Genomic DNA, 17,298 nt, shown 5'->3' with positions numbered 1-17,298 from the left:
TAACCTGAGGTACCACTTTAGCTAATGGGGCCTCCCGCTGCCGCCGTGCGATTTCTGTTCTCATCCTGAGGTAAGGTTCTTAACCCGAGGTACTACTTCCAGGTTAGTGCAGTCTGTAACCTGAAGTGTTTGTAACCTGAGGTGTTTGTAACCCGAGGTCCGACTGTAAAGCATTTTCCGTTTAATATTTCCTGTTTTCCCAAATAAAGACAACCCTTCTGGTGATATGTGGAAGCTCAAGATAAACTTACATATAACTATTTGTATTGCCATGTAGAAATGCCACAACACTCTTCCACTTGCATCAAGAAAGATTACAGGTCATGGGATGCGTGGCTTCCTGCGGATATCGACTCCTCTGAAATTACCTTGCAGTGTCCCAGAGTGCCCAGGTCATTTGGGTCTCATATGTCTCACTTTGACACAATGCCCATGGCAACCAGGACTTCCATGGGACTGTTGACATTTCAATCCCATATCTGACTTCCCTGGTACCAAAAGATGTGGAAACCTTTGAGGAGATAAGTGAGTTCTCACACGGATGCTAGTTCAACTCCTTCCTCTTTCTCTGAACATCACCTGCCCTTCTAGGGTCAGATAAGGCTGGAAGAGGTAGGCAATGTACACATCACAGCTTTACACAGTGCAGGAGGGTGGCATGGGGATTACAAATTGCAGGCATACAAAAATCATGCCTAATACATTCTATCAAAAAGGTTAAATGCAATAAGTACTAGGACACTTCGAACAGAATCAAAATCTATAATATCTAATATTCAATCAACTATCACAAATTTTACCCCAAGTCCTTCCTAGGAAACTTCAGCATGGACAGCCATCTCATCAGTGTCACCAAATCACTCTTATCCCTCACCCCAGGCATGACGCGACAAAAATGTTCAATGAATGAATAAATCTTTATTTGCGTCAGCCCCCGGGCATACCAATGGAGCAACAATACGATATACAAAGAATAAAAATAAAAAGTCCGTTATATAAAATACATTGTAGGGTTTTGAGTCAATAGTCAAATAGTGGATCTTATTCTAATTGTCCCAGGTTTGCAACCCAATTCAAATTGCAACCTTTGCTGTCTCTAGCAGGATCTGCTAAGAGAAAGGAAACTCTAAAGATGGTATTGAACACCTTGGCCAAGAACTTGCAAATCACAGTTCTTGGGTACAGTGGTGCCTCGCAAGACGAAAAGAATTCGTTCCGTGAGTCTTTTTGTCTTGCAATGTTTTTCATCTTGCGAAGCAAGGTCCGTTGCAACTGCGCCTCTTCAAGCGGCTTTAAAAAAAAAGTGCAAGACGTTTTCGTCTTGTGAAGCAAACCCATAGGGAAATTCGTCTAGCGAAGCAACGCAAAAACGGAAAACCCTTTCGTCTAGCGAGTTTTTCGTCTTGCGAGGCATTCGTCTTGCAGGGCACCACTGTACGTTGTAGGAATTACTATGGGGCACCAGATGTGGCAAAGAACCCAACTGCAATTCTCACCTCATACAAACTAAGGGCTCCTAAAATTAAATCTGTATACAGCCACTACTATAATTTGCCCCCAATGTGAGTTCTTTGATGGGAAGCGAGGCGGGCCCTGTGACTGAAGCTCTTCCCACATTCTTGGCACTAAAATAGTTTTCTCTTGCTGTGAATTCTTTGATGGATCCTGAGTTTGGCCTTCTCAATAAATCTCTTTCCACATTCCAAGCACTGATAGGGTTTCTCCCCTGTATGAATTCTGTGATGGGTTGTGAGATGGGCGCTCTGGGTGAATTTTTTTCCACATTCCAAGCACTGATATGGTTTTCCCCCTGTATGAATTCTTTTATGGACAGTGAGCCGGCCTTGTTGACTGAAGCTCTTTCCACATTCCAAGCACTGATAGGGTGTCCCTCCGGTATGAATTGTTTGATGGACAGTGAGCTGGCTTCTTCCAAAGAAGCTCTTGCCACACTCCAAACAGTGATAAGGTTTCTCCCCTGTATGAATTCTCTGATGGGAATTTAAACTGCCCTTTTGACTGAAGCTGTATGAATTCTTTGATGGACAGTGAGCTTGTTTTTCTCCCTGAAGCTCTTTCCACATTCCAAGCACTGATAGGGTTTCTCCCCTGTATGAATTCTGTGATGGAGTGTGAGATGGGTGCTCCGGGTGAATTTCTATCCACATTCCAAGCACTGATATGGTTTTTCCCCTGTATGAATTCTTTGATGGGTAGTTAAACTGCCCTTTTGACTGAAGCTCTTTCCACACTCTTGGCACGGATAGGGTTTCTCCCCTGTATGAATTCTCTGGTGGATAGTGAGCTTGTTTTTCTCCCTGAAGCTCTTTCCACATTCCAAGCACTGATAGGGTTTCTTCTCAAGGGGAGTTCTTTGATTTGAAGTGGAATGGGAGCTCTGACTGAAGCTCTCTCTGCACTCTGAATATGGATATGACTTCTCCACTCTGTGGCTTTTGTCGTGGTCTCCCTCGTTCTTCAGGTCCAATTCATCACCACCTGCAACTGAGAGAGAAGCAGATTGGAGCCTCAGGAAGCAATGGAGCCCCCAATTATGAAGCAGTGCTAATTAATGTTTGTGACCCAAGAAGAACTGAGGGGAGTTAGATTTGAGGTCTTCCTCCAGGGTTCACTGCCTGAGATTCAAAAAGCCTGGTTATTTTCTTGGATGGATTTTGTTTGGCCCAATTATGGGATCTGTGCCATCTCCAATGTCACTCGTCTCTTAAGTCAACTAATGACAGAAAGAAGCAAGAACAGAAACAAAAAATCTGACAGAAGCTACTTGAACTTCCTGGATCACTTTGATGGCTACATTTAAGTAAGCCATGGGCAGTTTAGAGGAGCCTGGGGAAAATACGGAAGGGTATCTTATCTCCCCCAGAGGCTCTTCAGCTGAGCTCCTTTCCCCCTTCTCAGCAAACTGCGCCTATGGTGGCCCTGGCCCTATGTGGGGAAGGAAAGGGATCAGCCTTCCTTCTCCTCCTGCTCCTCTGCATCTGGCCAGTTGGTTCCCAGCCCTGCTGGAGTCATGGCTCCTTTCCTGAGGCCCTTCCTCCTTCCTCTTGAATTTCAAAGCAGATAGGATGATCCAAGAGGAAGCCTTACCGAGAGAGTCCAAGATCCCACGATTCTCCTCCATGACTTCCTTGTGCAGAGCAATCTGGTCAGGATCCAGCAACGCCCACTCCTCGTCTGTGAAATGCACAGCTACATCTTCGAAGCACACTGGACCCTAAAAGAGAAAGAAAATGGTTGTCCTCTTAGACAACTTCAAGGTGCACAGGGGGGCAATGACAGGGGGATGAGAGGGGGAAAGCCCCATTGTGCGACTGATGGGGTGAATCCTGGCCACTCTTTGGTGTGGTGTGTAAACTGCCTAGAAGCCTATTTTAGCATTCAACCCTTCTTTCCTTGGCGGTTCCTCCCACCTTTCCTCTGTGTCCAACCCGTCCATGACATCCTCTTTCCCCACATGGCTCCTTCCTCCTACCTGCTCTGGTTCCACAGGGGCAGCTTCCCCTTCGCCACCAAGAAAAGATGGAGAAACAGGTCTTGCTGGCATTGTTCGGTCTCCTACGAGAGAAAAAGGTAAAGTGCATGCTTCACTCCAAAGGAAAACTACAGGTGGGCCTTCCAAAAAGTAAGAGTTGCTAAGTAAATTTGGACATTTGTACCCATTTCACATATTAGTTGTGCAAAAATATATCACCCTTTCTCTGGGCTCTTGGCTTCATGTGTCTTCTCCAAAAAAGATGTAGAGAACTCACAAATTAGTTTCGAAAACAACATAATGTGACAAAATGGGGGAGAAAAAACTCCTTCCTCCTTACCCAGTTGCCTCTCCCTGGAGTCCAACGGAGTTCTCTCTACCTCAGAGGAATCCAGACCCATTTCTGGAAACTGATCCTTCCCCTGCAGTAAGCATTCAAAAGAATTAGATTAGAACTGGAATGGCAAAGCACACAAACATTTTAGGAGTACCGGATATCATTCCTCGGATGCTTTCCAAAAAAAAGGATGACAAAATTAGTAGAGAATTGGGGGATACTCTCAAGTTTGGAGCCCCATGAAATTATCCAGAGGAAAGTCTCTCTCACCTGCTGCTCTGCCTGACTCAGGAGGAAACCTTCAGCCAGGGCCACCGCCTGGGAACTGGTCTTCGCTCCACATTCCCTCACCCAGCTCTCCATCTCTGGTGGAAGGACAGCCAGGAACTGCTCCAAGATCACTAGGTCCAGCATCTCAGCTTTCGTGTGGGTTTCTGGTTTCAGCCACTGACGGCAAAGGTGGTAGAGTCGGTTGCAAACCTCTCGGGGTCCTTTGGCCTCCTGGTTGCAAAGTCGCCTGAGCTTCTGGCTCTGCAGCTCTGAGTGGAGGGTGTCCTCCTCAGCCAGGATCCTTTGGACAGACTTTCCCCAGATTCCTCCATGGCTAAGAGTTTGGATGGAATGAAGTCTTGCTGCTTCAGGCCCAGCTGAGTCTTGCTCATCCATCTCTGTTCTCAGGAAATCGAAAGACGTCCCTACGTCTTCTGCCAAATTCCGTCTGTCCTAATGAGAGGTTTTAGCAATCCCTTAAAAAAAAAAACATTTTTCCGATATAAAACTGATACACAGTCAGGTGAATAGAAATGTTCCCTGGGAAAGCGTGGATGAGTCTTGCTAGGAACCAGGGCTGGACTGCATCACAACTCAGACTGAGCTTTCCTTAAAAATTAAAGAGAGGAAGGTAGGAAGATGGAAGGAAGGAAGTCACAATGGATGAGTGAGTCATCTGCACTAAGTGTAACTGGGACCCAGGGCAATAGTGGGGGTCCCTCCCACCCCCAAATGTCAGGGCACATTTCTTTCCTGCTTCTGCCTCATGTTGCAGCACTTGCAATCTCCTTCATTCTCAAGACTCCTGGGGTGCGTCCCTCTTTCTTTATTCTGAGATCCAGAGCTTCACCTGGCCAAAGAACAGATAGGTGGTACCAAATAACTTGTGGGTGTGGCCAAAAGACGACGTTTTTAAAAAAGAGATATATAGGATTTCCCCTATTTCTGTTATAGTAACAATTTTATACTCTTCAACAATTTTATACTCTCAGTCCAGCCTCCTGTTCTCTCAGGTGCCAACCTGGGGCATCTTCTGGGAAGCCCACCAGCAGGGCTGGAGCCCAAGGGCAACTCTCTCCCCCTGCTCTTCCCAGCAGCTGGCATTCAGGAGCACGGCTGCCCCCAACTGTGGGGCCTGGAGCCATCGCTAGCCCTCTGCTCCTCCCTGAATTGGCCTCATTCTCTTCTAAAGCCATCTGGCATGGTGGGCATCCCTTCCTTCTGTGGGAGGAAGTTCCATGGGTCAGTATACCTGAAGGAGCGTCTCCACCCCCATCGTTCTGCCCGGATGCTGAAGACCAGCTCCGAGGGCCTTCTGGTGGTTCCCTCACTGCGAGTGGCAAAGCTACAGGGAACCAGGCAGAGGGCCTTCTCAGTAGTGGCACCCGCCCTGTGGAACGCCCTCCCACCAGACGTCAAAGAGATAAACAGCTACCTGACATTTAGAAGACATATGAAGGCAGCCCTGCTCAGGGAAGTTTTTAATGTGTGACATTTTAATGTATTTTTAATCTTTGTTGGAAGCCGCCCAGAGGGGCTGGGTAGATCCAGCCGGATGGGCGGGGTATAAAATTATTGTTATTATTATTATTAACTGCACACTGCGACATGGAAGGACTTCATTTATTTCTACCTCCAAATGTGTCCATCTGGCTGCCACCTGCGTTAATGGTTAATGAACGTGACTGTTTCCTCAATCCCATCGGGATTCCTTTGCCTGCCCTTTTCTTCCTGACTCAAGCCCCCCCCCCAAAGGAGCAAGTGGCGTCTTGATGCTAAGGAAGAAGAGAGTTGCAGACCTCCTGCTACTTGCAGCCCCCCTGGTTTTGCAGAGAGGAAGGGGGGCAGAACCTCTTATCCCTGGCTTGGGGATCCCCCTGCAGGAGCTGAGCAGGCTCCCCATGGACCCGCCCCACTTCTCCCCAGTGCACCCTAAGGCAGAAAAGAGAGGAAACTCACCAGGTCCCTGAAGGGAAACTGAGGCAGCTCCTGCAGCGGAGACGAAAGCCACCTTCACCCTCTTGCAGGGAGGAAGCTGGGAAAGTGGGAGGGGCTTCTGCTCGGGAGGATAGCATCACCCACTTATTTCCTGTCCTCTCTAGGAATGCATCTCAGTTCCTTTTAACCCTTGCAAGGTGGAGCAAACAAAGTGAACATTCTCCTCTCTGAGGAGCCATGTGAACTGCAGAAAGAAACCCGAATAAGGCAGGGGAGCTCAGCTGGTAGAACATGAGTCCCTTTGACCTCAGCGTCTCGGGTTGGAGCCCCAGGTTGGGCAAGAGATTCCTGCGCGGCCGAGGGTTGGGCTAGATGACTCTGGGGGTCCCTAAGGAGGATGACTCCCTGGCCCTCGTGGCTGGCCTTCTGCGCTGTTCCTTGGAGCCCTTGCAAAGCGGAGCTCCCCAGGCCCCCTTCTCTCTCTTCTTGGGGGACCCTCCTGGCTGCCCCGCCCCCTGGGGACTCCCCCCTCTCCCCAACACAACCCAAGCAGAAGAGGAAGGAGACTCACCGGATCGCAGAAGGAGCTGAGACAACAGCCCTCCTCCTTGCAGGAAGGGATGGGGGAGAACCTCCTCCCTTTATTTCCTGTCCTCTCTAGGAATCCAGCTCCGTTCCTTTTAACCCTTGGCGAGCCGGGCGCCCCAGCTCCCCCCTCTCTCCCTCTGCAAAGCCGGAGCTCCGGGCATAGCCTGAACCCAGGGTGGGGGCCTTGTTTGGGGGACCCTGAGCTGCTCCCTCCCTTGGAAACAGGAGCAAGAGGAGCACGAAAGGTCCTGCAAGGACATCCTCCTGGCGGGCCTTTTCCTCGCCCCCAGCCTGGCTCTCATTTTGATGCCAGCAGCACCTTGAAAGGACCGAGACCTTAAAACCGCACCTGCCTCTTCCCAAACCCATTTCCTTCGGCGTTACTCTCTTATTTTCTCTTCCTAATACAGTGGTACCTCGGGTTACGAACTTAATTCGTTCTGGAGGTCCTTTCGTAACCTGAGGTACCACTTTAGCTAATGGGGCCTCCCGCTGCCGCCCTGCGATTTCTGTTCTCATCCTGAGGTAAAGCTCTTAACCCGAGGTACTACTTCCAGGTTAGTGCAGTCTGTAACCTGCAGAAGTGTTTGTAACCTGAGGTGTTTGTAACCCGAGGTCCGACTGTAAAGCATTTTCCTTTTAATATTTCCTGTTTTCCCAGATAAAGACAACCCTTCTTGTGATATGTGGAAGCTCAAGATAAACTTACATATAACTATTTGTATCACCGTGTAGAAATGCCACAACACTCTTCCACTTGCATCAAGAAAGATTACAGGTCATGGGATGTGTGGCTTCCTGCGGATATCGACTCCTCTGAAATTACCTTGCGGTGTCCCAGAGTGCCCAGGTCATTTGGGTCTCATATGTCTCACTTTGACACAATGCCCATGGCAACCAGGACTTCCATGGGACTGTTGACATTTCAATCCCATATCTGACTTCCCTGGTACCAAAAGATGTGGAAACCTTTGAGGAGATATGTGAGTTCTCACACGGATGCTAGTTCAACTCCTTCCTCTTTCTCTGAACATCACCTGCCCTTCTAGGGTCAGATAAGGCTGGAAGAGGTAGGCAATGTACACATCACAGCTTTACACAGTGCAGGAGGGTGGCATGGGGATTACAAAATGCAGGCATACAAAAATCATACCTAATACATTCTATCAAAAAGGTTAAATGCAATAAGTACTAGGACACTTTGAACAGAATCAAAATCTATAATATCTAATATTCAATCAACTATCAAAATTTTTACACCAAGTCCTTCCTAGGAAAGCTCAGCATGGACAGCCATCTCATCAGTGTCACCAAATCACTCTTATCCCTCACCCCAGGCATGATGCGACAAAAATGTTCAATGAATGAATAAATCTTTATTTGCGTCAGCCCCCAGGCATACCAACAGAGCAACAATACGATATACAAAGAATAAAAATAAAAAGTCCGTTATATAAAATATATTGTAGGGTTTTGAGTCAATAGTCAAATAGTGGATCTTATTCTAATTGTCCCAGGTTTGCAACCCAATTCAAATTGCAATCTTTGCTGTCTCCTGCTAATTTTGATCTGCCAAGAGAAAGGAAACTCTAAAGATGGTATTAAACACCTTGGCCAAGAACTTGCAATTCACCGTTCTTGGATACAGTGGTGCCTCGCAAGACGAAAAGAATTCGTTCCGCGAGTCTTTTCGTCTTGCGATGTTTTTCGTCTTGCGAAGCACGGTCCGTCACAACTGCGCCTCTTCAAGCGGCTTAAAAAAAAAAGCGCAAGACGTTTTCATCTTGCGAAGCAAACCCATAGGGAAATTCGTCTAGCGAAGCAACGCAAAAACGGAAAACCCTTTCGTCTAGCGAGTTTTTCGTCTTGCGAGGCATTCGTCTTGCGGGGCACCACTGTACGTTGTAGGAATTACTATGGGGCACCAGATGTGGCAAAGAACCCAACTGCAATTCTCACCTCATACAAACTAAGGGCTCCTAAAATTAAATCTGTATACAGCCACTACTATAATTTGCCCCCAATTTGACTTCTTTGATGGGAAGCGAGGCGGGCCCTGTGACTGAAGCTCTTCTCACATGCTTGGCACTAAAATAGTTTTCTCTTGCTGTGAATTCCTTGATGGATCCTGAGTTTGGCCTTCTCAATAAATCTCTTTCCACATTCCAAGCACTGATAGGGTTTCTCCCCTGTATGAATTTTGTGATGGGTTGTGAGATGGGCGCTCTGGGTGAATTTCTTTCCACATTCCAAGCACTGATATGGCTTCTCCCCTGTATGAATTCTTTGATGGACACTGAGAAGGGCTCTTTGAATGAAGCTCTTTCCACATTCAAAACACTGATATGGCTTCTCCCCTGTATGACTTCGCTGATGGGAAGTGAAACTTCTTTTCCAAGTGAAACTCTTTCCACATTCCAAGCACTGGTAGGGTTTCTCCCCTGAATGAATCCTCTGATGGACACTGAAATAGCGTCTGTCAGTGAAGCCCCTGCCACAATCTTGGCACTGATAGGGTTTTTCCCCTTTATGAATTCTCTCATGGGAAGTAAAATTGTTCTTTTTTCTGAAGCTCTTGCCACACTCTTGGCACTGATAGGGTTTTTCCCCTGTATGACTTCTCTCATGGGAAGTTAAACTGCGCTTTTTTCTGAAGCCTTTGCCACATTCCAAGCACTGAAAGGGTTTCTCCCCTGTATGAATTCTGTGATGGATTGTGAGATGGGTGCTCTGAGTGAATTTCTTTCCACATTCCAAGCACTGATATGGCTTCTCCCCTGTATGAATTCTTTGATGGACATTGAGCTGGGCTTGGTGACTGAAGCTCTTTCCACATTCCAAGCACTGATAGGGTGTCTCCCCTGTATGAATTCTGTGATGGATTGTGAGATGGGTGCTCTGGGTGAATTTCTTTCCACATTCCAAGCACTGATATGGTTTTTCCCCTGTATGAATTCTTTGATGGACAGTGAGCCGGCCTTGGTGACTGAAGCTCTTTCCACATTCCAAGCACTGATAGGGTGTCTCTCCGGTATGAATTGTTTGATGGACAGTGAGCTGGCTTCTTCGAAAGAAGCTCTTGCCACACTCCAAGCAGTGATAAGGTTTCTCCCCTGTATGAATTCTCTGATGGGAATTTAAACTGCCCTTTTGACTGAAGCTCTTTCCACACTCTTGGCACTGATAGGGTTTCTCCCCTGTATGAATTCTCTGATGGACAGTTAGATTGCTTCTCTCCCTGAAGCTCTTGCCACATTCCAAACACTGATAGGGTTCTCCCCCTATATGAATTCTCTGATGGACAGTGAGCTGGTTTCTTCGAAAGAAGCTCTTGCCACACTCCAAGCAGTGATAAGGTTTTTCCCCTCTATGAATTCTCTGATGGGAATTTAAACTGCCCTTTTGAGTGAAGCTCTTTCCACACTCTTGGCACTGATAGGGTTTCTCCCCTGTATGAATTATCTGATGGACAGTCAGCTTGTTTCTCTCCCTGAAGCTCTTTCCACATTCCAAGCAGTGATAGGGTTTTTCACCTGTATGAATTTTCTGATGGGAAGTGAGACTTATTTTCCAAGTGAAAGTCTTTCCACATTGCAAGCAGTGATATGGTTTCCCCCCGGAATGAAGTAAGTGATGGGAAGTGAGCTGGGTGCTCTGACTGAAGCTCTTTCCACATTCAAAGCATCGATAAGGTTTCTCCCTCGAATGAATCCTCTGATGGACAGTGAGCTGGCGTCTGTCAATGAATTTCTTTCCACATTCCAAGCAGTGATAAGTTTTCTCCCCTGTATGACTTCTCTGATGGGTAGTTAAACTGCCCTTTTGACTGAAGCTCTTTCCACACTCTTGGCACTGATAGGGTTTCTCCCCTGTATGAATTCTCTGATGGACAGTGAGCTTGTTTTTCTCCCTGAAGCTCTTTCCACATTCCAAGCACTGATAGGGTTTCTTCTCAAGGGGAGTTCTTTGATTTGAAGTGGAATGGGAGCTCTGACTGAAGCTCTCTCTGCACTCTGAATATGGATATGACTTCTCCACTCTGTGGCTTTTGTCGTGGTCTCCCTCGTTCTTCAGCTCCAATTCATCACCACCTGCAACTGAGAGAGAAACAGATTGGAGCCTCAGGAAGCAATGGAGCCCCCAATTATGAAGCAGTGCTAATTAATGTTTGTGACCCAAGAAGAACTGAGGGGAGTTAGATTTGAGGTCTTCCTCCAGGGTTCACTGCCTGAGATTCAAAAAGCCTGGTTATTTTCTTGGATGGATTTTGTTTGGCCCAATTATGGGATCTGTGCCATCTCCAACGTCACTCGTCTCTTAAGTCAACTAATGACAGAAAGCAAGAACTGAAACAAAAAATCTGACAGAAGCTACTTGAACTTCCTGAATCACTTTGAAGGCTACATTTAAGAAAGCCTTGGGCAGTTTACCGGAGCCTGGGAAAAATATGGAGGGGTATCTTATCTCCCCCAGAGGCTCTTCAGCTGAGCTCCTTTCCCCCTGCTCAGCACCCTGCGCCTCTGGCAGCCCTGGCCCTATGAGGGGAAGGAGAGGGGTCAGCCTTCCTTCTCCTCCTGCTCCTCTGCATCTGGCCAGATGGTTCCCAGCCCTACTGGAGTCATGGCTGCTTTCCTGAGGCCCTTCCTCTGCTGCTGCCCCTGGTGAAGGGGCCCTGATGGGAGGCTGTGGGGCTGCAGACAGGCCAGCCCTCCAACAGCAAAAGGGGAGCCATCTTGGAGGGGGGTAGGCGTGTTGATGATAATTGTAATAATTTTATTATTTATAACCTGCCCATCTGTCTGCGTTTCATGCTTTGAAAAGGCAGAACTGGAGGATGAATATTCACAGGGAAAACAGTCAATACGCTTCCATCCAAAGTTTTCTGTGGGAGTATTAGAATCCCGGGGCTGTGGGTGCTGCTGTTGACCCCCATCAAAAAATCAGAGGTTCCTCCCATAGAGCTATATCTTGAATTTCAAAGGAGATAAGATGATCCAAGAGGAAGCCTTACCGAGAGAGTCCAAGATCCCACGATTCTCCTCCATGACTTCCTTGTGCAGAGCAATCTGGTCAGGATCCAGCAACGCCCACTCCTCGCCTGTGAAATGCACAGCTACATCTTCAAAGCACACTGGACCCTAAAAGAGAAAGAAAAAGGTTGTCCTCTTAGACAACATCAAGGTGCACAGGGGGGCAATGACAGGGGGATGAGAGGGGGAAAGCCCCATTGTGCGACTGATGGGGTGAATCCTGGCCACTCTTTGGTGTGGTGTGTAAACTGCTTAGAAGCCTATTTTAGCATTCAACCCTTCTTTCCTTGGCGGTTCCTCCCACCTTTCCTCTGTGTCCAACCCGTCCATGACATCCTCTTTCCCCACATGGCTCCTTCCTCCTACCTGCTCTGGTTCCACAGGGGCAGCTTCCCCTTCGCCACCAAGAAAAGATGGAGAAACAGGTCTTCCTGGCATCGTTCGGTCTCCTATGAGAGAAAAAGGTAAAGTGCATGCTTCACTCAGAAGGAAAACTACAGGTGGGCCTTCCAAAAAGTAAGAGTTGCTAAGTAAATTTGGACATTTGTACCCATTTCACATATTAGTTGTGCAAAAATATATCACCCTTTCTCTGGGCTCTTGGCTTCATGTGTCTTCTCCAAAAAAGATGTAGAGAACTCACAAATTAGTTTCGAAAACAACATAATGTGATAAAATGGGGGAGAAAAAACTCCTTCCTCCTTACCCAGTTGACTCTCTCTGGAGTCCAACGGAGTTCTCTCTACCTCAGAGGAATCCAGACCCATTTCTGGAAACTGATCCTTCCCCTGCAGTAAGCATTCAAAAGAATTAGATTAGAACTGGAATGGCAAAGGACACAAAGACTTTAGGGGTATCGGATATCATTCCTCAGATGCTTTCCAAAAAAACGATGACAAAATTAGTAGAGAATTGGGGGATACTCTCCCTCAAGTTTGGAGCCCCATGAAATTATCCAGAGGAAAGTCTCTCTCACCTGCTGCTCTGCCTGACTCAGGAGGAAACCTTCAGCCAGGGCCACTGCCTGGGAACTGGTCTCCACTCCACATTCCCTCACCCAGCTCTCCATCTCTGGTGGAAGGACAGCCAGGAACTGCTCCAAAATCACCAGGTCCAGCATCTCAGCTTTCGTGTGGGTTTCTGGTTTCAGCCACTGACGGCAAAGGTGGTAAAGTCGGTTGCAAACCTCTCGGGGTGCTTTGGCCTCCTGGTTGCAAAGCCGCCTGAGTTGCTGGCTCTGCACCTCTGAGCGGAGGGTGTCCTCCTCACCCAGGATCCTTTGGACAGACTTTCCCCAGATTCCGCCATGGCTAAGAGTTTGGATGGAATGAAGTCTTGCTGCTTCAGGCCCAGGTGAGTCTTGCTCATCATCCATCTCTGTTCTCAGGACACCTCCAGGAAAATCGAAAGAAGTCCCTACGTCATCTGCCAAATTCTGTATGTACTAATGAGAGGTTTTAGCAAATCCTAAAAAGCAAATATATTTTTCTGATATACCGATAAATCTGATACACAGTCAGGTGAATAGAAATATTCCCTGGGCAAGCGTGGATGAGTCTTGCTAGGAACCAGGGCTGGACTGCACAACAACTCAGACTGAGCTTTCCTTAAAAATTAAGGGGAGGAAGGAAGGAAGAAGAAGGAAGGAAGTCAGAATGGATGAGTGAGTCATCTGGACCCAGGGCAATAGTGGGGGTCCCTCCCACCCCCAAATGTCAGGCCCCATTTCTTTCCTGCTTCTGCCTCATGTTGCATCTCCCACATTCTCAAGACTCCTGGGGCGGGTCCCTCTTTCGTTATTCTGAGGGCCAGAGCTTCACCTGGCCAAAGAACAGGTGGGTGGGACCAAATAACTTGTGGGTGAGGCCAAAAGACGGTGTATTAAAAAAAAGAGACATATGGGATTTCCCTTATTTCTGTGATAGTAACAATTTTATACTCTTCTTAATATTGTGAAATACTGTTTTAATCTGCCATGGGAATTTTGGGTGAACATCAAGTAATTGATTATGATGATGGGGGGGGGGGGGAGCTTGTCACAGGGGAAGGAGAGACCAGCTAGAATCATCCCTACCTCTTGGCCTCCTTCATCCCATGTCTCTGCATCTAGATTGCTCTCTGCCACAGATTCCCCCCGCTCACTAAGCCCCGTTACCTCTTCAGCTTCAGATACCTCCTCCCCCCAGACTTCTCCCTCTGACCACTCTTCATTGCCCCCAAACCCCTCCCCTGGCCCAGAGCCGCCTTCCCTTGCGGGTTCCCCAGCTGGTTCCCCTCCCCATTCCTCTGTGCCCATTCAGTCCATGCAGCTCCCTCCTTGCATCCTTTATTCTGTTATCACCAGGTTGGGTTCTGCTTTCCTTTTGGGTGAAGACAATCCAGCCTCCTGTTCTCCCAGGTGCCAACCTGGGGTATCTTCTGGGAAGCCCACCAGCAGGGCTGGAGCCCAGGGCAACTCTCTCCCCCTGCATGGCTGCCCCCAACTGTGGGGGCCTGGAGCCATCGCTAGCCCTCTGCTCCTCCCTTAATTGGCCTCATCCTCTTCTCAAGACATCTGGCTTGGTGGCCATCCCTTCCTCCTGTGGATGGGACTTCCATGGGTCAGTATACCTGAAGGTGCATTTCCACCCCCATCGTTCTGCCCGGATGCTGAAGTCCAGCTCTGAGGGCCTTCTGGTGGTTCCCTCACTGCGAGTGGCAAAGCTACAGGGAACCAGGCAGAGGGCCTTCTCAGTAGTGGCGCCCGCCCTGTTGAACGCCCTCCCACCAGACATCAAAGAGATAAACAGCTACCCTGGGAGGGGTGGCTAACACCCCAGAGGACAGGATCACACTTCAAAACGACCTTGACAGATTAGAGAACTGGGCAAAAACAAACAAGATGAATTTTAACAGGGAGAAATGTAAAGTATTGCACTTGGGCAAAAAAAATGAGAGGCACAAATACAAGATGGGGGACACCTGGCTTGAGAGCAGTACATGTGAAAAGGATCTAGGAGTCGTGGTTGACCACAAACTTGACATGAGCCAACAGTGTGACGCGGCAGCTAAAAAAGCCAATGCAATTCTGGGCTGCATCAATAGGAGTATAGCATCTAGATCAAGGGAAGTAATAGTGCCACTGTATTCTGCTCTGGTCAGACCTCACCTGGAGTACTGTGTCCAGTTCTGGGCACCACAGTTCAAGAAGGACACTGACAAACTGGAACGGGTCCAGAGGAGGGCAACCAAAATGGTCAAAGGCCCGGAAACGATGCCTTATGAGGAACGGCTAAGGGAGCTGGGCATGTTTAGCCTGGAGAAGAGGAGGTTAAGGGGTGATATGATAGCCATGTTCAAATATATAAAAGGATGTCACATAGAGGAGGGAGAAAGGTTGTTTTCTGCTGCTCCAGAGAAGCGGACCACGGAGCAATGGATCCAAACTACAAGAAAGAAGATTCCACCTAAACATTAGGAAGAACTTCCTGACAGTAAGAGCTGTTTGACAGTGGAATTTGCTGCCAAGGAGTGTGGTGGAGTCTCCTTCTTTGGAGGTCTTTAAGCAGAGGCTTGACAACCATATGTCAGGAGTGCTCTGATGGTGTTTCCTGCTTGGCAGGGGGTTGGACTCGATGGCCCTTGTGGTCTCTTCCAACTCTAGGATTCTATGATTCAATGACATTTAGAAGACATCTGAAGGCAGCTCTGCTCAGGGAAGTTTTTAATGTGTGACATTTTTATGTATTTTTAATCTTTGTTGGAAGCCGCCCAGAGGGGCTGGGTAGATCCAGCCAGATGGGCGGGGTATAAATAATAAATTATTATTATTATTATTATTATTATTATTAACTGCACACTGCGACATGGAAGGACTTCATTTATTTCTACCTCCACATGTGTCCGTCTGGCTGCCACCTGCGTTAATGAACGTGACTGTTTCCTCAATCCCATCGGGGTTCCTTTGCCTGCCCTTTTCTTCCTGACTCAAGGAGCCCAAGGGTAACTCTCCCCCCCCCCCCTGCTGGAGCCCAAGGGTAACTCTCCCCCCCCCTGCACTTCCCAGCAGCTGGCATTCAGAAGCATGGCGGCCTGCAACTGTGGGGGCCAGGAGCCTGAATTGGCCTCATCCTCTTCAAAAGCCATCTGGCTTGGTGGGCATCCCTTTCTCCTGTGGATGGGATTTCCATGGGTGTACCTGCGCACTGTGACATGGAAGGACTTTGTTTATCATAGAGGCCAAGGTTTTAGTTCTACCCCTAAATGTTTCCACCTGGGCTCATGAATGTAATTGATTCCTCTATCCCATCGGGATTCCTTTGCCAGCCCTTTTCTTCCTGACTCAAGGCCCCCCCCTCCCCAAGGGAGCAAGTGGCGTCTTGATGCTAAGGAAGAAGAGACTTGCAGACCTCCTGATACTTGCAGCCCCCCTGGTTTTGCAGAGAGGAAGGGGGGCAGAACCTCTTATCCCTGGCTTGGGGATCCCCCTGCAGGAGCTGAGCAAGCTCCCCATGGACCCGCCCCACTTCTCCCCAGTGCACCCTAAGGCAGAAAAGAGAGGAAACTAACCAGGGCCCTGAAGGGAAACTGAGGCAGCTCCTGCAGCGGAGACGAAAACCACCCCTCCTCTCTTTCAGGGAGGAAGCTGGGAAAGTGGGAGGGGTTTCTGCTCGGGAGGACCGCATCCCCACCTTATTTCCTGTCCTTTCTAGGAATGCATCTCAGTTCCTTTTAACCCTTGCAAGGTGGAGCAAAGTTAACATTCTCCTCTCTGAGGAGCCACGTGAACTGCAGGAATAAACCCGCATAAGGCAGCGGAGCTCAGTTGGTAGAACATGAGTATCTTTGACCTCAGGCTCTTGGGTTGGAGCCCCAGGTTGGGCAAGAGATTCCTGCGCGGCCGAGGGTTGGGCTAGATGACTCTGGGGGTCCCTAAGGAGGATGACTCCCTGGCCCTCGTGGCTGGCCTTCTGCGCTGTTCCTTGGAGCCCTTGCAAAGCGGAGCTCCCCAGGCCCCCTTCTCTCTCTTCTTGGGGGACCCTCCTGGCTGCCCCGCCCCCTGGGGACTCCCCCCTCTCCCCAACACAACCCAAGCAGAAGAGGAAGGAGACTCACCGGATCGCAGAAGGAGCTGAGACAACAGCCCTCCTCCTTGCAGGAAGGGATGGGGGAGAACCTCCTCCCTTTATTTCCGGTCCTCTCTAGGAATCCAGCTCCGTTCCTTTTAACCCTTGGCGAGCCGGGCGCCCCAGCTCCCCCCTCTCTCCCTCTGCAAAGCCGGAGCTCCGGGCATAGCCTGAACCCAGGGTGGGGGCCTTGTTTGGGGGACCCTGAGCTGCTCCCTCCCTTGGAAACAGGAGCAAGAGGAGCACGAAAGGTCCTGCAAGGACATCCTCCTGGCGGGCCTTTTCCTCGCCCCCAGCCTGGCTCTCATTTTGATGCCAGCAGCACCTTGAAAGGACCGAGACCTTAAAACCGCACCTGCCTCTTCCCAAACCCATTTCCTTCGGCGTTACTCTCTTATTTTCTCTTCCTAATACAGTGGTACCTCGGGTTACGAACTTAATTCGTTCTGGAGGTCCTTTCGTAACCTGAGGTACCACTTTAGCTAATGGGGCCTCCCGCTGCCGCCCTGCGATTTCTGTTCTCATCCTGAGGTAAAG

The 17,298-nt window shown here is 48.8% G+C and overlaps 1 protein-coding gene and 1 long non-coding RNA gene across 2 annotated transcripts in view; one reads left to right on the top strand and one right to left on the bottom strand.

The window, feature by feature from the left end:
- Positions 1-7,826: 7,826 nt before the first annotated feature.
- LOC310712786 (uncharacterized protein) lies at positions 7,827-16,248 on the bottom strand. Its single transcript, XM_083516135.1, has 7 exons — positions 16,205-16,248; positions 12,633-13,123; positions 12,363-12,444; positions 12,023-12,105; positions 11,638-11,764; positions 8,520-10,723; positions 7,827-8,263 (listed from the first exon to the last, which is right to left on the bottom strand). Exons 2-6 carry the CDS (start codon positions 13,029-13,031, stop codon positions 8,715-8,717), a joined length of 2,700 nt encoding a protein of 899 aa, XP_083372261.1. The 5' UTR covers positions 13,032-13,123; positions 16,205-16,248; the 3' UTR covers positions 7,827-8,263; positions 8,520-8,714.
- Positions 8,946-17,298, top strand: part of LOC310712952 — a 46,498-nt gene continuing 38,145 nt past the window's right edge. The window contains exons 1-2 of the long non-coding RNA XR_014529035.1: positions 8,946-9,058; positions 10,319-10,401. This is a non-coding gene — a long non-coding RNA (uncharacterized lncRNA). The remainder of the gene's footprint in view (positions 9,059-10,318; positions 10,402-17,298) is intronic.

This window comes from Podarcis liolepis (genome assembly GCF_965112155.1).
Source record: "Podarcis liolepis genome assembly, chromosome: 7".
NCBI classification, from domain to species: Eukaryota; Metazoa; Chordata; class Lepidosauria; order Squamata; family Lacertidae; genus Podarcis; species Podarcis liolepis.
The sequence above is the reverse complement of the archived record's forward strand: the minus strand, read 5'-3'. Positions and strand labels throughout refer to the sequence as shown.

Excerpts from the sequence above, each read along its gene's own strand:
- LOC310712786 (XM_083516135.1), bottom strand. The coding sequence starts at position 13,031 with ATGGATGATGAGCAAGACTCACCTGGGCCTGAAGCAGCAAGACTTCAT. Across the intron at positions 12,445-12,632 it reads TGAGTCAGGCAGAGCAGCAG|GGGAAGGATCAGTTTCCAGA; the intron begins GTGAGAGAGACT and ends TGCTTACTGCAG. Across the intron at positions 11,765-12,022 it reads CCCCTGTGGAACCAGAGCAG|GGTCCAGTGTGCTTTGAAGA; the intron begins GTAGGAGGAAGG and ends TTTCTCTTTTAG.